The sequence below is a fragment of the Takifugu rubripes genome, chromosome 18 (assembly GCF_901000725.2).
Source record: "Takifugu rubripes chromosome 18, fTakRub1.2, whole genome shotgun sequence".
NCBI classification, from domain to species: Eukaryota; Metazoa; Chordata; class Actinopteri; order Tetraodontiformes; family Tetraodontidae; genus Takifugu; species Takifugu rubripes.
Window position 1 is genome coordinate 5,210,162 of NC_042302.1, and position 23,168 is coordinate 5,233,329.

The 23,168-nt window shown below is 49.3% G+C and overlaps 1 protein-coding gene across 6 annotated transcripts in view; it reads right to left on the minus strand.

Annotated features, from left to right (window-relative positions):
- pcloa (piccolo presynaptic cytomatrix protein a) overlaps positions 1 to 19,576 on the minus strand; it is a 30,894-nt gene extending 11,318 nt beyond the window's left edge. For 5 of the 6 annotated variants that reach the window (XM_029851640.1, XM_029851638.1, XM_029851641.1 and 2 more), the window contains exons 1-7: positions 19,152 to 19,576; positions 16,899 to 17,859; positions 15,449 to 16,438; positions 10,382 to 10,573; positions 4,483 to 8,485; positions 2,629 to 4,160; positions 433 to 2,482 (exon numbers count right to left, since the gene is read on the minus strand). In XM_029851640.1, the coding sequence (XP_029707500.1) occupies positions 433 to 2,482; positions 2,629 to 4,160; positions 4,483 to 8,485; positions 10,382 to 10,573; positions 15,449 to 16,438; positions 16,899 to 17,859; positions 19,152 to 19,363 (9,940 nt within the window). In that variant the 5' untranslated portion in view covers positions 19,364 to 19,576. The remainder of the gene's footprint in view (positions 1 to 432; positions 2,483 to 2,628; positions 4,161 to 4,482; positions 8,486 to 10,381; positions 10,574 to 15,448; positions 16,439 to 16,898; positions 17,860 to 19,151) is intronic. The other variant, XM_029851637.1, reaches the window with a different exon arrangement.
- Positions 19,577 to 23,168: the final 3,592 nt, after the last annotated feature.

The window sequence follows — 23,168 nt, forward strand, 5'->3', positions numbered from 1 at the left end:
CACTAGAGACACTTAAATGCATCATTTATTCTCTTAAATTTACCCGTCAAATCATTATTCATGTTGCTAATGATGCTCACAAGTTACTTGTTTTCGAGAGTACCTAAAAGCTAGTTCTTCCATTGCAGTTGCACAAAGTAGCAGCAGATATCAGTGAGTTTTGCTGAAGAAGAAGTTAAAGGTGGTATTAAAAAGGTGCTACACAAGACTGCATGCATAACGATACATTCAAAAACATCCCATAAGTAAATAAGAACAAAGATGTCCATGCATACCACATACAAAGATGAAAAACGAACGCATGCAGACTTTCAAAACACAACCAAAAGATAAAGATTTGATTCACCAGAGCTAAATAAAAGTGTGACCAACCAGACATACTCAAAGATGGAACGTCAAGGAGGGTAGAAGTGTGACAAGTCATTTTTTTACCTTCACTATCTGACATGGTGCCCTGTAGGTCGTCCAGCAGCACATAATCCCTACCCCTGGTCGGCTCTTCCCTGATGTGTTGCTGCTGCTGAGAGTCCTGTAGTGACAGACAGGAACCAAACTGGTCTCTGGAATCAGCCGAGATAGGCGGCAAAGGTCCTGCTGATGCTCGGGCCATGCCCATAGGTTGCCCAACAGGGCTGAGTGGACTCTCTTCCTCTGAGTTCTGGGCCACTATGGGTATTCGACCACGCCCGCTCTGCACAATGGGAAGGCTCGTGGGTTTCATTCGACCAGAGGGGGTTTGGTAGCTCGGCCCATCTCCGGATTCCCCGTCTCCTTTGAGTCTCAAAGAGGAGCTGGACGGGTCTCGTTTGATAGAAAGGTCCAGGCCATAGCATGATGTTGGTCTGGATGAAGGCCTTGAGCGAGTACCACTAGGGTACGCAGAGTCTAATCCTAAACTCTGACCCAAGTTTAGTGATCCAGCCAAATTAGCACCCAAGGTAGATCCAAGGTATTTTTGTTGCTCCGCAATATTCTTTCTAAGACCAAAAGTAATCTCATCCTGTGAAAGCCGGCTGGATCTCGTCGATGCGCTAGTAGATCCAATATAGCTGGTATAGTCTGTGTCCAAGCCCCTGTTGTCTGTAATTGAGGAATACTTTGAGGAAATTTTTGGATCTAACATTGGAGTCTTGTGTTTTTGGTACAACATGGATGCTGGGAGTTGTTTAGCGGCCTGCTTCTCTAGAGTAAGACGACTGATGCTATATTTATCCGTTTTTGGATAGGATCTTTGGGAGTAACTAGAGATGCCAGTGCTTGCGGGGGTGTAGTAGTGCTGGGAAAGACCTGCCAGTTGTTCCAGGTTTTCTGTCCCACAAGTGCTTCTCCTAAACTCCTGCTTTAGTTGCTGCTTCAGAATTTTCAGTTCGTAAGGTTCCTCCATTGTATCCTCTTCATCGGGAGTCTTTCCAAAACTATGGAGTCTTGAAGTGGATCCCAAATAGTCAGTGGACCCTAAATCTGCGGCACTCCGGCGCAGTAACTTCTCTGCCTTGGCCAGCTCCCTCTCAGCAAGACTATAAGAGGAGGACAGACCCGTGGAGCCCTTGGCCAGATCTGCAGCATCTTCAAGAAGCATGTAGCTCCGAGGTGTGTGGTGATCTACATCTGTATAGTAGGAATCAGAAACGGCTGACATGGGGCTACGCACCATGCTACCCACTTCCAGAGCTCGGAGGTCAAGGTGGTTTCCATACTTGTCATACTTTACGCCCAAATAAGCTGAAGATGCGGGATCAGGCTGGCGGCTGATGACATCATATTTAGTTGCATCCAGCTCTGAGAGGAGGGCTGCTTGTCTGGCAGCTTTTTGTTGCAACAGGAGCATCTGATGGTAACTCTGCTGTTGGGAGCTAGTCAATGAAGGGACAGATGAGTAGATAGAATGAGACTGGTAGGATTGGGGTGTCTGGAACTGTTGGTATTGACTTTGAGGGTATTGGTACTGGGAGTACTTTCCATACTCATGCTTGGTTTGAGGTGGGACAAAGTCATCCAGTTCTGACTGGGGAGCTGTTCTGGGTCTTTCAAGACCATGAACTTCAATCTCTTCATCATCACCGCCTTCATGTACACCTCTTGTCTCTCGGATGTTACTGACCTCACTGTCTGACATGTAGTCTCTGTCCTCAGCAACGCTCTGTAAATAGGCTCTTTCCCTTTTTTCTCTTTCTTTCAACAGCATGTCTTTTCTACGATTAATGCCCATCTCTAAGTATCTGAGCTTAGCATCAATCTCTTTCTCCTCCTCATCTAGCTCGGCTTGTCTTTTGCGGAGCTTTGAAGACTCGCGCTCTACCATATTTAGCTCGCGGTCAATGTCTTGTAGGATCTTGGCACGCGCCATATTGGAGTTACGGCACATTCTTCGGCGTGCAGAATTAGTGGTGTACGCTGTTTGGCCGCTGGGTGTTGACTCTTCTTCTGATGGTGGATTGGGGAGAGTCCTCTTTACTTTCTTTTGAGTGCCAGAATCTTTCCCCTGTAATACACAAATAATGGCTAAAGTTATTCTTTTTATTCCAAAGTGCCGAAAACCAAACCAATAAATAAATAAATAAATACTAAAATGTAAAATGCCACAAATAGAATTTATTTTTATTTTAAATGAAAATTATAGACACTCACAGTATCATCATATTGGGTTCCAGATGCTCTTTCTTCTCCAGTTGGACTCATGGGTTTAGGGTCAGACATAGATCTTTGCATACCTTTTGATCCCCTAGGGCTTCCCGGGGAAGGTTTTGATGGATCTTCACTCCCTATTAGCTTCTGTGGGCTCGTATCGCCCAGTGATTTCTCATAGGTCACAAACTCAAGGGATTTACTTGGAGATATACAGGGTGATAAGGGAGAATAGAGCACTTTGGGAGACTTAGGGGCGTGAAGTGTAGAGGAATCAACTTTGAGTTCAGAGGACTGGTCTATTTCTAATGGTGTAGGCCGCTTCTTTGGTGAGGTCCTTTCTGAGTCAGACAACTCCATCCGGGTGTCCATTCGAATGGTCCCATCCGTATCTGTCTGAATAGAAATTTCAGTGTGGGCCTGAAGAGACATGTCTGATGGCCCACTTCTATTGCCCCTGGCGGTGCGAGGCCGATTTTGTCGGTTTCTGCTCTGAGCCTCCCATTCATCTTGATCTTCGTCGTCAGTCTGCACACAGCTGTCCACACTCTTTTTAGGACTTTTCTTTTTCCTCCCTGCTGAGTATGCTTTGCTCACAGTCTCATCTTCTTCATCAGTCTGGCAACCGCTATCCGTGATCTTTCTGGAGAGCACTGTGCCATCTGGCCCTAAGACAATTGCCTCTTGGTAGCCGTGCCCTGGCATGTCTGGCCCAGGGTACAATTGTCGCAGCTTTTGCTCTTCTAGTTGCAGGCGAAGTTGTTCCTGGAGTCTCTGAATCTGTTCAAGCTGCTGTTGCTGTTGAGCATAAGTTTCTTTCTGCATCATAAGGTGAGCCTGTCTTTCCTCTTCCTGCTGTGTCAGGATATGCTGTTTCATGGCCTGCAGCTCCTCTAGTTCCTTCTGTACCAGTAACTGCTCTTGCTCCCGGAACCGCTGAATCTCCTGGCGTTCCCACTCTAATTCCTCTGCCAGGCGCTGTTGCTTGAGTTTTTCCATTTCTAACCTCTCACGTTCAGCTTGGTACTGACTTTCCCCAGGAACCATTGGTGAAGACAGAGCTTCAAGAGAAGCAGCTATGGCTTCCAAGGAGGCATCGGTGTATGTGTCAAGCGACAAAGAGGTTGTTGCTGTGGTGACAGTCTGGGCAGCAGAGGTATCTCCTCTGGAGATCTCCAGATTGAGCGGGATATCTCCTTGCTCTTCTGTTACAGCCGTAGAGATAGTGGATAGGAAACTGTGGGATCGTGTAAGCGGCAGATTCTCAAGATTTGACAAAGAAGGCATTGTGTCGCTAGTATGCATTCCTGACAGGGTGTTGTAGGTAGTACTGAAGATGGACCCAGGTTGGGTGGTTATAGCATATGTGGAGGGTATTGGCGCAGCGACAGAGGAATAGACAATACCGTTTGAAGACCTCAAAACGCTGCTTGTGCCATAGAGTGTGCCAACAGCACTCGTGGCTCTGGCTTGACAATAAGATGGAATAGTCATTCCAGTGCACGTTCCTTTCTTGGAGTAGTCAACCGCTTCACCTGTCAAAAGTCAAAAAATATCAGTTGAGGCCAAATATTTCAGACTTGCATTGCAATGTGAAAGCAATCCATGTCTTATCTGAGTCGTGAAGTAGATGGAATGGGGGGGGGAATCCAAGATCAAGAGGTGCATCATGCACAGATGAAATACCAATCAGCAGCATGCAGGCACATGCAAAAATATCGAGGACCAAAATTTAACTATCCATGCAAAACAAAATGATGTACAACAAAAGGAAAAAAAAGATGAATTAGCCATGAACGAGAGGGAGCAGTTCAAAGTGATATTTGAGTGACAGGTCTGCGATATCGCTCCACTGACCTGTATCAGAAATCTTTGCAGCGGTAAGATCCACTGCACCCTCTGTGGTGCCGCTGAAATTATAGCTGTTCTTACTCTTGTACAAGAACAAACCAGCTTCTGCTAGGTTAGTGTCTGACATTGACGGTTTAATCCCGCCAAACCCTCTCATGCCGTAAGGTAACCGGTCGTACTGGTAATGGTCATCACGATAGCCAAAACGATCTTCAGGCAATGGCGTTGTGGCCTGCTGAGTCGTGCAGCTTCCTGCAAATGGGAGCTTGTAAACAACATCACAACAGACAGCTCGCTTTCCTGCGGTCAGATCCACTGGTTTTCCATCATCGTCTGTGATTACAGCTGTTGCCACTTCTGCTGAAGCTGTATCCACGGTTACCACGGTGTTGAAGGGCTTTGTTGTGCTTAGGTCGACAGCGCCTGCCACCGTAGACGTGCCTGTAGTTAACCCATTGGCAGCACTTGCAACAGAAGTGGGTGCAATAGTGATGGGGGTGGTCTGAAAAGTTCCTCCACCTGTGCTTGAACCAACTGAGAGATTGATCGGTATCTCCGTAGTAGCGTGAGTCGAAGGCTGCGAATCAATCGGCCTATATATAATCTGAGAAATGGGTTCGAATGCTTTGTTTTTTGTGAGCTGGAGGGGCACTGACGTTGCTTGAGCAATGTCAATATTGTTATTTGGCTGGATCGTGGCAGAGCAGGTAACAATGGTGATGCTATCAGTTACTATTGACACCGTGGATGACTCAACGCTGAGGTTCACCACAGGTGAATGCACTGCACTGTTCTGACGACTGGAATCAGCTGCAAAGGACTGGCGTCTGGAGTCTGTACCAGCAGACAGATCTACACCATTCATATCTGACTCTGAGTCCACCTTCACAGTCCTAAGATCCACCACCTCAGAAGGTTGGAAAGCTTGTCCGTTCTGTGCTGACAGGTTGGGCTTTGGTTTCTCCATGGAGATTGAGACACCATTTGCCCTCGGAGCTGGCACTGGTGGTGCTGTCCGTTCATGAACAACAGAGACTGTGGTCCTTTGGACTTCTGTAGTGACAACTTGAGAGATGAGATTTGGCATAACCACAGGCGGCTGGGCTGAGGCAGATATAGCCTCGATTATGTGACAAGAACTAGATACATGTTTTTCAGGGCCACAGACTTCTTGGCTTTCGATGGACTCTGTTACACGGGTGTATGCCAGAGGCACTCTGGCTGTTTGAGAAGGGGTTGTTTGTGGGTGCTGCTGAGGCTGTGATTGAGGATGACTCTGGGGCTGAGCTCGGTATGAAGGAGATGGCGGACCAGGACTAGACGGGGCATTAGTTGAGATACCTTCTACAGGAGAGCTGGGTTGAGATGGTAGCGTAATAACAACGTAGGTGTCACGAAGATTTCTGGCATATCTTGGAGAAGGAGGAGACTTTGGTGAGGGTTGAAATGGCTTACTTTCAGTAGAGGGGCTCAAATTCAGGGCTATATCAGTAGAACATGTTGGAAGTGCAGTCGGTCTTGGTGGTGGACCTGTATGGGCAGGTGAAGAGGGCTGTGAGCCAGGCTTTGGTGCAATTGGTGGCTTGACAGAGTGTCCTGGCTTGCCCTCCCCAGCTGGAAGTGAGGGCTTGGGAGGTACAGGTGGTGGGGTGTGGGGTTTGTAGACTGGTGTAGCAGCTTGTTTTGGAGATGGTGCTTGGGCTGCAATCATCGGTTTTGTTTGATGTGTTGTAGACTGAGGTGGAAGTGGAACTGGGGGTTTCCTTGGAAACACAGTAGGTTTTGGTGGAGTGGGGGGAGGCATTACTGGCACAACAGGTACTTCTGTCTTTTCCTGAGAATTGCCCCTGAGCAATATGTTTGGCTTTGGGGGAACTGGTGGAGCGGTTGACACTAAACTAGGAGTACTGGTTGTATACTGGGGAACTGTAGCCAAAGGTGATGTACTGACAGATACATGGGCTGATGTTCTTGGGAGTGCACCTGATAAGTCCACCACTTCAGCCTGAGCTGCTGGTGTGTCAGATTGCTGATCAGATGTGGCCGTGGACACCGTCGTGGTCTCAGTTTCTGTAACTGATGTTGCAGCAGGTATCTCCTCTTCCTTTTTGCAGATACTCTCTTCATCAGAAGACAATTCTCCCGAAGAGCATTGTGTAACTTTTAGATCTGGAATGGGATGGAGAGCTCTTCTAGAGCCAAGTGCTTCCACTTCTGGCTCCTGCTGAGTGGGGCTCGATCCTGGAGTCAGCACTTTTTTCATCAGCTCTTCATAAGCTTCTTCAGCATCCAACAATGGCTTCCCATCTTTGCCTAATGTTACAATGATGCTTTTGGGAGACGGATCTGTAGCAGGATGCAAAACTATTTCAGGGTTACTGGGATCCGTTTTTGGCTGCATGTTCTGATATTCCTGCTCCAGCTGCATGAATTCCTTTCTCTTCTTTATCATGTCTTCGTAAACTTCATCCGGTGATCTCAGCTTTTTAGGCCGAGCCGGAACAACCATCTTTTCCGGCTCGGCCAGATCATCGGCTGAATTGTCGATGAGGGACGCATAAGCATAGTCTTCAATGAGCATGCCGCCGTAGAGAGACTCTTTGCCTGTTTGAATCTCACCTTTATCAAAAGTTGGAGAGGAAGCCTTCAACATTATTTCCTCGTACGCCTCATCAGCAGACTTCAGGGTTTGTTTCGGCTTGTTCTGTTGATCGTCGGTTGGGGACTGAAGGGACGCTGATGTAGGCAGTTGATAAGATTTCTGAACTGCTGCAATCTTGGCGGCATGAATTTCAAATCCTTCAGGATCTGAGTCAATACTGGGGGAGAAATCAGAGCAAGACGATCGCCTTATTTCTTCCATTTCAGCCTCTTGCCTTAGTTCCTCAGTTGGAGAGGCGTCCTCAATGGGGGACAGGTTGCTCGGCGGGGTTTTTGAATGCTCCCGTCTCCTCTGGGCTCGAATTTCCTCTTTGTCTTTCTTTGATTTTTTCCCTGAGCCCTTCTGCTTTTCTTGCTCTCTCAGGAGCTCCTCTTCTTCCCTTAACTCATCTTCCTCAGAGGAGTCTTCAATGGTCGGCAGCATCTGACCAGGCTGTCTGTGTCTGGCTTTCCTTTGCTGTTTGCCCTCACCAGACCGGACATGACTTGGACTACTGCTGTCACTGTCTTCATCCAGTGAAGACACCGATGTCGGGGATGTCCCAGGAGTGAAGCTGGATGCGTGAAGACTGGACGACCCGTCACCTCTGGACCGATCATCGGGAGAGTCTGGAAGACTTTCCATTTCAGGCTCTCCATCTTCATTAGGGATCCGTATGGGACTGCTGGTTGCATTTAGCTCAATTTTTTGGAATCTGCGGTCGATGCTGGTCTGATTCTCTGTTCCTTTTAGTTCTTCCTCATTGCTTATTTCAGGCTTATCCAAAGAACCTCGAAGTTGCTTCTCTTCTTCATCATCTGGACTAATGGTGCTCCTTTTAATGAGCCGTCTGGCCTTTCCGGACGCGCTCCTCTCTACATCCTCCGTTTTCTTCTCTTCCATCTTTTTCCCATCCTCTCTGATTTTTCGGCGGACCAGACTTTCCTCATCCGATGGGGAGGCATCCTCATTTTCGCTCATTTCTATTATCTGCTTCCGAATAAACTCCTCATCGTCACCTGACATCGGGCTTTCCTTCCCAAAACTCTCACTGCTGTCGTCCAGAGAATCGGGTCTGACGTCCATGGGCACAAGAAGCTTTTTCTTTGCAGCCCCTTCGGGATGCTGAGGAGGTTCTCTGTCTTCTTCAGAGCTTGGCGAGTCCGGTGAGAGCGGGATCACCTCCAGCTTACGTCTGGTTTTAGGAGTCTCCATCTGCTTCTCCTCATCCTTGCTAGCCTGGGCTTCCAGAATGGGAAGAACTGTGCTCTCCAGCTTTGCCAGGTCTGATGGACTTGTGGGACTGTGCTCCTTGGCTGCCACTTGTTTTTCTTCGGGCTCTTTTAATGATTCCACTGTCTTCACCTGCTGGTTTAAAACACAAAAGAAGAACAATTAGTGTTATTTAACAATTTGAGATAAAGCACAAGCAGTCCAGCAAAAGTTCGTTTTTTCTTTGCTAAATGCTACAGTCACCTCAGCAACCATCTCCTCATCAGTGGCCTTTCCCAGCGGCTGAACTTCAGCCCCACTTGTCTCTTCTCTGTTAGTGTTCTCCTCCTGAGCCTGTATCTCCTGTTCATTAGCTACATCTAGCAGGATCTGGGGTTCTGCTACAGACACTACTGCTGCTGCTACACCTCCATCTTTGAGGTTGCTCTCGATTGTTTCCCCCTCTGTTGACATTTTCTCTTCCAAACAACCAGACGCCGGTGCGTCGCGTTGGTCGCTGCCTGAGCCATTTTCTGCTTCTGAAACTGTTTCCTGGATTTGCGACGCTCCCTCTTTCCCTTCCTCATCTTTGATTAGCGACTTGCCTCTCTCGGGCCGTCCCTCCTCTGTCTTCACTTCCTTCTGACTTTCAGTGTTACAGTCTGCTTGCTGAGAACAGGTTTCTGAGCATCCCTGGATCAGCGTCTCCTCGCGCGTCTTTGCTTTGATGACGTCTGACACCATCTGCGCCGACTCCTCTGTATTTCTATTTTGGTGTTTATCTCCATCCGTCATGGAAACCGTCTCCGTTTCTGTTCTAATCATGTTCTCTGTCTCATCTTTTGGGAGTTCTTCATCAGCGGTCAACTCTGGCTCTCTCTTTTCTTTCTCTTCCTGAAGGATATCCTCCGTGTCATTCGATTCGGCTCCATCAGGCTTTTCCTCCAGACCTTTCTGGTCATTTGTCTCCTCTTCAGTTGCTTCGTTTTCCAGACATTTCCCTTCAACAGCTTTTACCTCATTAACAGGCTCCGGAGCAGCATTGCTGCAGAGTCGCTGCTCTTCAAAGGTTTTACACGGTTCATTTTCACTTCCTGTCTCCTTGTGATCGTGTTGGACAACTTTCTCCTCAACAGTTTGCTCTTCAGCAGCATTCTCTGTTGCTTTTATCTCACCCGATATCTCCTCATCAACCCTTTGAGGTATTTTTAGCTCAACTGTTTCTTCTTCAGTTGAGACTTTATTTTCCTCCCTGTTCTGCTCAGTTGCATCCCTCAGATCTTTGACCTCTTCTGGTGGTTCTGGCGGTCCAGGTTCTTGGAGTTCCCCCTCAGAGGCGAGGGGATTGGATTCTGAAGTGGTTTGAGATTCTTCATGTTTAGCTGCATCTGGTTTAGGTTCTTGCTGGGCTTCATCACATCTTGAGACCACATTTTCAACTACTGCTATCTCACCTGGAGGAGAAGGAGGAGGAGAAGGAGCAGGAGTACCACCACTGAGCCCTGCATCATCTCTTACCGGTTCTGGTTCTACCTGTTCTTCTTCAGTAATCTGGCCGTCAATCTGGGTTTTCTCACTCTGGTCATCCTGCTCCACTTCTGTCCTTTCTACCACGTCTTCATTTGGAACCTTGGAGTCTGATATTTGTTCAAGCTCAGGAGGAACTTCCTGGAAAACTGCCTCTGTGGTCAGGACAGGACTTGGCTCTCCTGCAATATCTGGAATCTTTTCAGGATCAGCTTCTTCTCTCGGGTTCTCTGTAGGACAAACCTCAATCTGGCTAATCTGGGGCTCGGTTTCTACCTCAGATGGAGCTGCTGTCGTGTCTAATCCTGTTTTAGTTGACTGATTTTCTGCCTCCCCTTCACCAGGAAGAGAGAGGTCGTGAGTTTCAAAGCTGCTCTGCTCCGGCTGCTTAACTTCAGACACATTTTCATCTGCGAACGGTTCTTTTTGTTCTTTCGACTGTACATTTTCCTGAGAATCTGGGAGAGGCTCGCTAACAGAGCAAGAGCTAACACCGTCGGGCTCGGGAACAGTTAAAGGAACTACCTTGGCTTCGGGAGCCGGTGGGGGAGGATCTGCAGGTTCTACTACAGGTTTGCTATCTACAGTGGTGGGTGTAGAGGAGGGAGCAGGAGCGGGCGGCAGCTTCTTTGGGGAGGCCGTGGTTGGTGGCACCGGGTCTCCCAGCTGGCCCGACATGGCTCTTTGGGTCTGGCAGTTGAGGCAAAGCCATTCTTTCTGTAAGAAAAAGACAATAAAAAGGGTAAATAAGGGTGATAATTGTCATTACTCTGACATAAACATGCCAGCTATTTGTTCATGTGCAGTCTCGGCTTCGCTGTGACGGAGCTACAGCGTTTCTTCTTCTATTTTAGCCGAAGCTTTTGGGACTGTGGAGACGGGCCCATGTATAATTCATGGTAATGGGACAGGGCCTTACAGAGGCATGTCAGAAGGGGTCGGGTCGCATCATGTCACCAAGCTAACGTCCACCGCCCCTGATCGTATGAGCCCGTGTTCATGTGAACGTAAGAACAATAGAACACACACGTGTTAGAACCTGCAGCTGTGAATACAACATAACCGTTGCTACGTGCCAGCAGGCATTTCCATTCAGGTACGCAGCCTGAATCTTAAACCAAGCAGACGAGGAGGAGGAGGAGGAGGAGGAGGGGAGTTTTGTAGTGAGTCACCATGTTTTGCGTCACGGATTCCAGAGGATCTCCTGAGATTATGAGTGCAGGGTTTTTTTTATGCTCACTAAAGGTGAGTGTGTTCTCTGGGCCCAGATTTTTAATCGGTTAGTCTAAACTGCGCTGACACCAGGAGAGAATAAAATGCTCCGTCAGGTGTACGGTGCCTCGGCCCCGGCTGTTCCGACGACGCTACGAACAGATCAAAGAGCATCTGAGATGAAGCCGACACGTCCGTCCAGGTCGGCACAATTTCAGTGCAAGGCGACGACATCATCAAGAACATTCTCTGGCTGTTTTCTTTGTCCTTCTTGGTCATCCAAGTGCTGGAAACCATCCATTAAAATTAACGCTAGCACGCTAGCATGACTAAAACTAATGACGGCATTAACAGTAAATGACAGTTGTCATTAGTTAGAGTCAGATCTCTCCGTAATTACCTTCTAATGCTTATAAAAACACGGATGGTAAATCCGGAGGGATCGGCGTCCCCGCAGACGTGTCTTGCAATTAAATCCAACAAGACAGGTGTATTTTTATGGAACTGTTTCATAACAATCCTCCCTCCTGCCAAGCTTTTAAATAAATGACTCGCCTCCCGCACTTCGGCATGGATGATTCACAAAAGCGGCGCTCACAAGCCTGGTTTGCACATCAACGATCCGCGGGGACGCGTTAGACATATATGTCATATATGTTTGTTGTCTGTTTCCTCCGTCTTCCATCGAAGGACGTGAGGAAAGGCTTTAAACCACGGCTAGGTGCTAAAAGCTAAGAGTGAAGCGTCTCTTTAGAAGCTAATGAAGCTTGGTGATTAATAAAATGGCTTCCACAAAGGTTCCATGGGCTAAATATAGACCCTCACAGGAGGAGTCAAGAGCAGGCTGCACGGTAAACAGGCATGTGATGAGCATTGAGACATGATAGGAGGATGGAAAGGAAGATGACGTAGGAGGTGAAAGGAAGAGGCGGCAGAGGTGAAGGAGCTTAATCTTATCCCAGGTGACTCAACAGCACATCCGGCTAAACACCTTCAGCCCATTAATCTAAGAATCGATTGTTGGGAAGTCAGGAAACACTCACAAAAGGTGACGGGAAAAGAATGATTTGATGCTCGGACGTCCAGCCTGTTAGCATGTGGAGCGCTATTTCCATATGTGACGTTGGTCTTTAGATGGCAGCTTCGCCACGAGAGAGAGGAGGCCGGGATGTTCTCAGCCTTTAATTAAATAAAGATGGATCTATAGGTCTGTCATTAATAATTAAATATATTCCCACCAGATGCCACAGAAGGCTTTCATCCAGCTTCAGTGTATCTCCTCCCAGCTAACAAATCACCCACGGCAACCAGCAGAAAACACGGTCCACTGTATGATAACGATGCATCAAGGTTTCTTGATGTCTTTTTTAAGGGTTGAGTGCAAGAAAACAGGCAGAAATAAAAGTACAAACCCTTGTTCGCCAATTATGTCCCTCTGTTTAAAGGTTAGCAAGCATGCTAACCTCAGCTAGCTGCCATTTCCGCTGTGGGTTTCTGGTAATAGTCTTAATATTTTTATTGTTATGTTGTTGCCCGATGCTTTAGTTGCAGCATAAAAATAACACAATCCTGTATGTTTATCATCCTCTGACCTTTCTACCGGCTCCATTTCAGCCCATTTTTAATGCTGATGCTAAGTGTCTAAATGCTGCCGCCCTTCTCTGTTTGCTAAGCAGCAGATTACATCCCATCACAGCATCAGCGGCTCCTTTAAGACAGGAACAAGACAGTCGTTCCAAATGTCCTGGTGACACATGTCATGACCTGGGCTTTGATTCAGGAAATTCCTGCTTTAATCCCAAAATCCCGCGTGCAGCATCTTGCAGAGGTAGGCTTGCGATTAGCGGTTAGCGTCCTCGGTTAACATTTTCCAGCTATCACCGTTGCGGGATTACCAGACCCCCCCCTGCCCAAAAGGAACATTCCAGAGATTGCCTGCACATTTCACGCCACACAGGATCAAAGGAGATCAAAGCGATTCTTTCAGCCTCGCAAGAATCCCTCACGACTCCACCGGACGTTGGTGCTGCTGATGTGAGTCAGAGGCGTGAGTCACGAGCGCCAAAGGACAAAACTGTTGTCACAGTCTGGAGCGCCATGGGCAGCGTAGCCTAACACTCATAGCTGCTGTCACATCCTCTCCCAGTCAGCTTCAATACATTCATTCTTACTTACATGACAACTTCTTTACAATTGCACGGATAAAAAAAACAACATACATTTCTGTTTTTAAGTCACCTAAAAAATAATGGATTAGCCATCCGCTAGTAAGTATCAAGTAGCAACAACCTGGATGGAGCAGTCTGTGCTAAGTAGGCTAATGTGGCGCTAGTGTGTGTTTTATGTGTGTTTTTCAGCCGCGGTCGCTGAGATCTTTTCTCTTCAAATGAGCAAAAGGACACGACTGCGGAGGTGTTGAAGCAAATGTGAGTGTTCTGCAGATCTGCTGTTTTTGTGTGTGTGTGTGTGTTTGTGTGTGTGTGTGTTGTATGTGTGTGTTTGTGTGTGTGTGCTGGGGCACTGAGGGGAAAGCAAATTAAATAAAACAGCGCCGCACTCAGAAAAGAATCAACTCGGTGTAAAAATAAAACCCATTCGGAGCCTTCCGCAGCGACTGCGGGACGCCGGCGCTCTGTTGTCGCCCACGGTCCCTTTCAAATAATAAGGAGAAGTTACGGATGGAGCACAAAGGAGGCCGGAGAAAGAGCTGCCCTGCAGGAGCTCCTGTTCCCCCTTTGTGGATCTTCAGCTGGGACTACTTTGGTACCATCACGCCTTCTGGGTCAGTGAAAAAGAAGCAGGACAGTACGAGCCGGAAACACAGTGACCTGAGAGACAAAACCGGCTTTTAAAACATCCTCAGCCAGGTTTTGATGTTGCTGCTGTGAGAGGATGCTTATAACCGACCCCGGGCTGTTAGCATTACTGTACATGCACATATATAAATGCCCGGGTCGGGTTTAGAGGGCAGACAGGTTTTAATCTGGACATCAGAACAACAGCGAGGTATAAAGATACAGGAAATACAACATGGTGGACGCGTTTTTAGCTTTTCGTGCTAATGCACGAGGATTTGATGCTGAATCAACCAGAAGCAAATATTAGCTGACATAAATGGCAAGAAGTTTTAAAAAAGCGTTTTGACCCTCAACTTCAATCTCCTGTCATTACAATCATGGAGGAGCTAACGTCTCTGGAGGCGGACCTGCGATAATATAGATAAAAACACAATCTGAGTGAGTCAAAATACAGTGGTTTCCTTTAGCTAATATGGAATTTGGCTAGCATCCTGTCCTAGCCTGAAGTCCGTGATTCACTCAGTGTTGGTGCCTTTACGTAAGAGTTCCTGCTAGTGAGAGGACGAGGAGTCTGAGCTAGCGATTAGCAGAATGTGAGAAACTGACGAGAATAAGGTGGAAAAAAGGAGATGCGAGAGGAAAGACACTTGAGGATTACAGCTGGCCGCCCTTTAAACAGGAAGCAGACGACTCACACGCACGCAGATGACACAGGCAAGAGGAACGGTGCGTAGGAGGAGGACCAAATCAACCGAAAGGATCAGTATTTTAGCTACGTTTGTGTCAACAAGCTTGGAGCTCTAACCTACGCAGATTAGGATTAAATAGAGCCTTGCAAAAAGAGGAGAGCTGCAACCTCTTGTTTAGAAACGGCGGCCATCTTGGAAGGTCAGGGGTCGGGAACGCACTTATTTATGATCACTACTCTTCCTCATCTCGGCCTTTCCCCCCCCCACCGGACTTGCGTTTTATGAAACAGAACCGGGCTTCCCGGGAGGATCCCGCGTTCCGAGACGAGGCGGAGCAGAGCTCATTCCCGGCTTAGCCAGAAATACACAGCAGATTAGCAAAGAAGCTAGCACGTGGAGGGCAAAACACGAGCTCTCCAGTCACATGACCAATCATTTTGACTATGGATGGAACGTTAGGTGGGCTGGGGGGGGGTTGTGTCTATTTTTGGCCTCTGTTTCTCAACAATACGCTCCCACACCGGCAGAGCGCCATCTGTTCACACACCTAGAAACACCCGTGACGTCAGAATACACAGTGGGGGTGTTCTTGGTGGTGTGTGTGTGTGTGTGGGGGGGGGGGGACATCTCTGGCCCTTTACCCTGACGCCGCCGCACGCTGCACCGAGGGTTCCGGCTTCAGAGTCAAGAGTCAATGGTGTGAAGTGCTCTCGGGTGATGCGATATCATCGAAACCACCTTGTTTGTGTCTCGTTCGCTGGCTTCGTAATCGACCACTTCCAGTCCTTTTGTGGTCAAACGCGCGAGATTGTCTCTGCGGCATCGAGCCTGGGCGCCGGAAGCAGAGCTGGACCGTGTGGAGATGTTAGTGTGTGTTTAAAAATGGCCCTTACCTCTCCTAAATGGGGGGTGGGGTTAAATCCACACAGGTTGCAGACGTTCCTCTTGCACTCGGTGCACTGGCTGTGGTTGGGCGCATCCCGCGTCCCCATATTCAGCTCTACGTGGCAGAGCGGGCAGGTTTCGCCGGTCTTCGGAGCTGGGGGAGCCGAGGTTTTATCTTCCTGCTCTAAGGAAATGGCCCTGGGGGGTTTCTTGGACTTGGCAGGTGGCGTGTCAGGGGCGGAGTCAGAATCAGGAGGGGATCCGGGCGGGGAGAAAGGGGAGTCAGGTGGCGAGCCTGGTCCGGAGTCGGCAGGGGAATCTGGGGGAGACCCGGGAGGAGAGTCCTCGGCATTGGTTCCCTCCCCAGTGACAATATTAGTGGCTGAACTCAAGAGGGAGGATCCAAAACTGAACATCTGAGAAGCAGCAGCGGGGGGTTTGGAGGATTCCGTCAACCCTGAAAAACCTCCGAAAAGCTTCCCGGCCACTGACTCCTCCTGCTTTGGACCAGCCTGAGGTTTGGGCGATTCCTTCAAACCCCCAAACCCACCGAAGATTTTCCCAGTAACAGAATCAGCAGCTTGAGAAGCCGACGCTGAAGGTTTAGCTGAGTCCGTCAAGCCTCCCAGACTGATCCCGCCGAACCCCCCAAAGAAACTGGACTCCTGTTTGGCTTTGGCCGGAGACTGCTGGGGGCTGGCCTTTGGCTGAATGGGGCGCCCAGTTTTGGGATCGATTTTAGGAGACCCTCCCACTGAGGAGCTTGGGGACAGGGGCCCAGGGGAGCTGAGACCTGGCGACTTCTGCCTCGGTGTGGTTGGGGGCGTTAAACCTTGATCGGAGGTGCTCTGCTGCTTGATCAGGAGCTTCTCAGGTTTCCCAGACGCCTGCCTCTGTGGCGAGGGTGGGGCTGACCCTTGTTTGGGTTTGGGTCCAGGGGGATCCATGGCTCCCATCGCTCTCTGCATCTGGCAGTTGAGGCAGAGCCACTCTTTACCCTGTTCAGACCAAAGGAAAACACAGTTATTCAGAGAATCTTGGCCTCGTCACTGTTAGCTCTTTAACTATTTAGCATTTCATCATCTGGAAGCATCGACTCTTTGTTTTTGTGGGATCTCCCAGGGGGCAACGCATTTTTAGTCTAATGGTGCCTACGGTCTAAATAATGAATTGGTAATAAAATAAATAATTGGTAAATAAAGAAGAACTAACACAGTGTCATAATAAATCCCATTCCAGATGGTCAGCTGTAATCAAGACCCACTGGCACTGAGAGTGTTCTCTCATCCTGGCCCGGTACCTTGACACCAGTCACCTTGTGCAACACTCCCTGAGTCCATATGTCCCCTCTCTCTCTCCTTCCACCAGCCTTACAACACACTGCTGGCGGGCTAGCTAAAATTACTAGTTTGTTTTGATGTCTACAGGAAGGGAAAGAAAAGGGGGAAGGATTCTTACCGCTGAGTCTGGGGGGCTGAACCCACAGAGGCTGCAGACCTGGTTCATGCACTCAGTGCAGCTGTTGTAGTTAGGGGGGTCTTTAGAGCCGACGTTGAGCTTGGTGGTCTTACACAGTGGACAGACGTCTCCTCCGGGCTTCACCGCTCCCTGACCAGGACCTCCGCTCTTGGGTGTCTCCCCAGGATGAGCCCCTGGGCCTGGTGGGCCCTGCTGTTTTGGTGCAGGCTTCCCAGGTCCTTGTTGAGAAGGTCCTTCTTTCCTGGGTCCCTGCCCAGGTGGTCCCTGTAATGATACGTTTCCTTGACCATGGGGTCCTGGGCCCTGCCTGGGTCCCTGCCCAGGAGGTCCATGGCCAGGTGGACCCTGACCTTGCTTTGGTCCATGCCCAGGAGATCCCTGTGCTGATTTGGGACCCTGACCTGGCGGCCCTTGTCCTTGCCTAGGTCCCTGCCCATGGGGGCTTTGTCCTGGTTTTGGCCCCTGTCCAGGGGAGCCTTGACCCTGTTTCTGTGGTCCTCCCTGTTGGGGGCCTCTTGGACTTTGCCCTTGTTGAGGAACTTTGCCTGGTGGCTTTCCTCCCTGCTTGGACTCCGGTGGTGCCGGTGAATCTCCTTCCTCATCGTCCCCAAACAATCCCAACTTCGGCATTGTAACAGAATCCCCCATAGACGAGATGGAGGAGGAGACAGAGGAGGTCATGGACGACACGGCACTGAGCGGGTTGGAACCGCTGAAGAAGCTGGAGCCAAACATGCCTGATGGTTTAGCGTCCGGGTCTTTTGGCTCCTGCCGAAATCTGGACTCGAAGAGGCTGAGGGACGAGGGGCTTCGGCCCGGCGTGGGCTTTCCAGGCGGACCCTGGTTGAAGGCGTCTACGGTTCGGCTCTTACTGAGACCGGTTTGGCCCCTCGAGGCTCCTATCTGCTGGTGACGCTGCTGACCATCTGATTCCGATGGTCTGAAAACAGAAAAAAAAAAAAACATGCTTAGGTTTGTTGAACAAACAAACAAAGCTAACTGCTAGCAGCTAATTTTCTCTCTGCATACAACCGTATACAACTCCGCTAGTTCACTTGAGCATGGCTTTATTGTGCAAATCCTAACGAGAGACCGTGGTCAGGGACTGTCAACACGCCATTGAACCGAGAACGAGTCGCTGGCGGCTCTCGGTTACAACTGAAGGGGGAGTGAAAACCACTAAATGACTGGAAGCGTAGATTACAGAGATAAGGGGGGGGGGGGGGGAGTCCCAACCTGCGGGGGGAAGATTGGACATCTTTGTTAACGCCGGAAGAGCTAACACGCGTTACTGAGTGATGATGCGTTCAGTGTTTGACTCCCAGGCAGCGCGTGATTAATCCTACAGTGCAGACCAAGTGATGCATGACTCAAGAGGACGGCAGATATTGGAAGTCGCTGCGTTGCGTTGCGTTGCGTTGCGTTGCGTTGCCCATCTTGAGCCAACCCGCTGCGGTGCGTTTCAGCACCTCGGACAGCGGCAGGAGGCGTTCAATGACCAGCCAGAAAAAAGTGGGAAAACTCGATTTTTACATTAAAAATCACCAGAAAGCAGCAGGAAGGGAGTCTGGAGTGATGACATTAACACTGGCGTTCTATTTATAGCCGTGTTAATATTAAAACACCCCCCCCCCCCCCTCATCCGCTAGATAAAAATAACTGCGCTGCCATTTGGGATCTAATTAGCAGCGATTCTCCGGATTTATTAATCCAGATTTAAAGGGTTAAAAATAAACGAAAAACAGCAACTAAACACTTTGTCACTGATGGCGTTTCCGCCGCGCATCTCCACCATTCAGCGACGGATTCATGAAATCGTTGATGGAGCTGAAGAGGAAGGAGAGAGGGAGGAAAAGGGAACAAACATCGGGCACGACCGATTTGTTTTTTTCCTTTTACCCAGCAGGCATTTCGGAAATTTCGCACAAATGCTGGAGGTGTGTCTCTTACGCGCTGATCTCACGCGCAGACGAGCTGCGGCGTCAAACAATCCCTTAAAAAGAGCAGCGATAATAACAACACAATCACCGGATTATTCCACCTGAAGTGGGATTAGATCCTCGCCGGCGCATTAATATGCATCGTTTGCGCCTGTCTTGATCAGGCTGCGAGGTGTTTGACAAAATGGGTGTGAACCGGTCCGAATTCACGTCACAGATCCACGCGTGTCTGTGTCGGTATGTTAAAGAAAAAAACGTAAATGAAATGTATATTTATGGATGATTTCCCTGCCTTCGTGCGGCCGCTGCGCCCCCGGGCTGCCTGCCTTGCGCCCTTGACATCGCCGCGGCCAGATGCCTCCTCTGCTCCTCGCTGAGCTCGCTCAGGTTCACCGGAGTCCCCTCGGGGACCCGCACGAAGCCGCCCTTCCCGTCGGGTGCCAGCCCCTCTGGCAGCCCCGACGGCGTCCCTTCGCCTCCTTCCAGGCTGGCTTCGTTCCCCATGATCGACCCCTCCCGTTCCCCGCGCGCGGATCAATGCGAGTCCTCTCCGCCTCCTTAGGTCCGAAGCGCGCGGTGAACCTCCTGGGTGCGTCGCAGCATCGCAGATTATTAAAGTCGGATTATTTTATTCTGCCGTCCTGTCCTGCCGGTCCCATCCTTTCTGCTTGGCTTTTTCCTGAGCATCTCCGCAGCTCTACTCCACTGTTATCACAGTTTTCCGTGAGGGGGGTCTCGGATGCGCATTCGCGCACGGTCAGAAGTAAATTTCCGGTGATTTTTCAAAATAAAATACCCTTTTAATCGAATAATCCAATGAAGTTGCGCAGCCCACAGTTCCGATTTGGGCTCAACCTATTAAAACACATCCATATTTTCCCCCTTTTCCCACTATTTTAGCGTGTTTAATCCCAGTAGCCGGATTAATATTGACATCTTTTACTCTGACGGGCTGTTTCCGGTGCTTCCCCCGCGGCTCTGGGGCTCTTGACGCGGCTCCTCCAGCCTCCTCTCGCCGCTCCTGCGCATGTTCCGCCCCTGACAGGTGATCAGGAGACACCAGCGGGGAAAATATGTCTTTAAAGGGGACTTAACGCGATCGGAAGGAGGCGAGATGGTCGAGACGGAGCCGCAGAGGAAACGAGATTCCCGGAAGAACAAGTTTGTGCTTAGTGTGTTTAATCTTGATGTAATGAGTAAAAAACATTCAGCATCGTTATTATTTTACATATATTCAGATCTAGCGAACTGGTGCTTTTACACCTCCACGTTGTAAGGACAATTAGCTTTTAGCCGCGAAGCTAAGGGGCCTGGAGATCGTTTAAAGACCAGACTGGACCAGAACACATCCCAGTAGACGTTCCCAGTCAGTGTTTACAGAAACTGTGGTCATTTAAGGGATTTTGTGACACAGATGATGGAGTTATTTTAGTATAAAAGCGTGAAAAATAAGAGAAGGATCAGGCGCATCACACACACACACTTCGCTGGCACAGCCATCCTCAGATCCAAGCGAGCAGGATATTAAAGCGCGTCGGCTCAGCTGTACATCACACCGACGTGTCGTAACGTGACAGCGAGTGCTCATTTGCAGCAGAGCTCTCAGGCAGATGTGTCCTGGATGTGCACGGATCAGAGGCCCCTCAGAACCAGAGTCGGAGCGGAGGCAGGAAACTGGGTTAGCAGTGCCGTTTGTATCGAATAATAATATTTACGTCAGCGGTTTCAATTCACCGCCCTGTAAAAGACATCTAGGAGGAGGCTAAAACAGAGAGGAGGCTAAACTTTATGCTAAGCTAGCTTCCTCTCAAGGTGGTCTTTTTTTGCAGGTTGCCGTTTTGATCATTTTTGTGGCAAATTCATTCTTCACGCAACATTTTATCCAGTAAACAGAGCAGCAAGACCAACCGCTGAGCTAACCGTGCACGTGCAGCTAATTACGCACAGATGGTACTTTGGAAGTTTAGAGAATTGAAATCGACATAAAATCGTTACAAAACTGGTGAAATTAGTGAAACTGGGACGTTCCAGTCTAAGGAAGCTAATTTAGCTGTCCGGCTAACCTGCTCAACCAGGAAGAGATTAATAATCTGACTCTAATATTGATCCATAACAGATAAGAGGATGAAATATCCACTTCCTGTTGTCACTTTCTTCATTTCCTTTTGACTCCCGGGCTTTTTAAACTGCACATTAGCATATTTTTCATCTATCTATAGATCTGCTTCCTCTCTCAGTCCTGGTCCCTCCTGTTAGTGACCCATTTGTAGAATTTATGCAGGATAATTATGATAATATAAGATCTCATAAACAGAAATGTAAATTTCAAAGTAAAAGTCAGTTTAAAACAGTCTATGGCATCATTGTCGTACAAATCCCACCCCAGAATCCCCATCTGAGCGATGTTTATTCAAGTTTACGTCTTCTTTTGCTTTGATTACAAATACACGATTGTCTCTTTTTCAATTTGTCAATAAAGACAAAAAAAACCCACGTTGTACAAATACGCGTGCATGCGTAGGGATACGGCGGCGATGGGGTCGGACGCCTCCCTCTCCCTCCTCTTTTTCTGCTCCCGCCTCCAGTGATAAATGATGGTGCCCCCCCCCCTCCATCCTCCCCTGTTGGTCGCTGGAGCGTGGCCTGATCGCCTTTCTGACGCCGGAAGCAGCTCGCACGTGCACGCCCCCTCCTCCCACCCCGCCCCCTCCGTCTCACCCACGCAGTCCTGTAAACACACCAACTCAAGCAAGTCCGGCTCAACAGGCTCAGACAGACGGACGGACAGACGGCCAAAGAGCATCAAAGCCCTCACAGGTCATGTGACCACACCGAGCTTCACCCTCAGAGCAGCTCAATATTGTCAGGAACCAACAAAACGGGAAATATTTTCCAGTAAAAGGCAAAAGCGGATGTAAACGCAGGTTGTCCCAGAGTAGCGCCCCTGCTGGCAGCAGGAGGTACCACACAGACATTTAACTCTGACTGTAATGTCCCGTTCACGGTCGCTCAACGCCCAGCGCTCACATTCTACAGAAAACATCCTAAATTACCCAGCAGGACTAGCGTTTCGAGCCCTACTTTCTACTCCCAGCGTTACAGGTTAACATTTCCTCCTAAACTTTCAGAACTGGCCGAGCGCTAACCTGTAACCGGAGTCCCGTCACCGGAGAACGCCGGCGCCGTCTTCATTAAAGATGAATACTCGGCCGATCCGGACAGGAACAAAGTCGGCGCTGTTCGCTAAAACAGGACATTAGCTACTTTAGCTGAACAGCGGAGATAAAGCAGAGCCGGAGGAGGAACCTACCTGTAGGGTCGGTGCCTGCCCTCGGTGTGTGATCAGGTTTAGCGGCTCAGGAGTGACGCACCTGAAGGCGATGTTTCATTTCTCTCAGGGCTGATCCTGATTAGCGGCGTAGCACGCGCCTAACTCCACCCGCAACCGTTTCAGGACTAAAAATACACTTAAAGTCAGAGAGGGCGGCTTCCTCTGGCCTGTGCTCGGGCACACCTGACAGACAAAGGGACACCCGTGCACGGACCAGAGAGGTCCCTCTAATCCTCTTTTCTTCTGAGCGACGGGCCAATCACAGGCGGCTCTGGGCTCTAAGCCCGTTCCCATCCCGTCCTCCTCTGGTGTGTTTGAGGGTTGAGGCAACTGACCAGCAAAAGGCTCCAGAGTCAATTATTCATACTTATCCTCTCACGGTAACCACGACAGCGACCAGCGGAAGCCCGTTTTACCTGGTTACCTGCGAGAAAAGTTGCTATGGTTACTCAAGCAAGTCAGGGACTTTTTGGCTAAGCTAAGCTAAGCTAAGCTTCTCACATGTTTATTTGAATGTAAGAGGCAGTCAAATGCTAATCTGCTGTTTGGGAAGAGCAACTTTTTCCTCAGAAGAGCCTAAAGCGGGCTGGACCCCCCCCCACCACCACCACCACCACCCCCAAACTTTCACAGCGACTTGACGCCGACGTTGCTCCATCCGGAGAGGCTGATTCATCTGGAGAGGCGGACGAACCCCAAGCAGCGCAGTCATGTGACACGCACACGCACAAACACTCTGCGTTCGCCGGCAACACGCTCGCACCTGCGGTCGCGGTGGTGCGTCACGGCCGGTGACATCGTCGCTGTGGGGAGTTTGTCCCAGGAGCCCAGGTGACTCACAGCCAATCAACCGTCCCTGTAGGTGCATTTTAAAATGTCAAATGTCGGAACCAGTTTGTCCCACTTTGATCCAGCCGCTGCTCTGGGATCAGTTCAGGAAGTGCGCGTCTCATCAAAACATCTCTGGATCCCATCCCT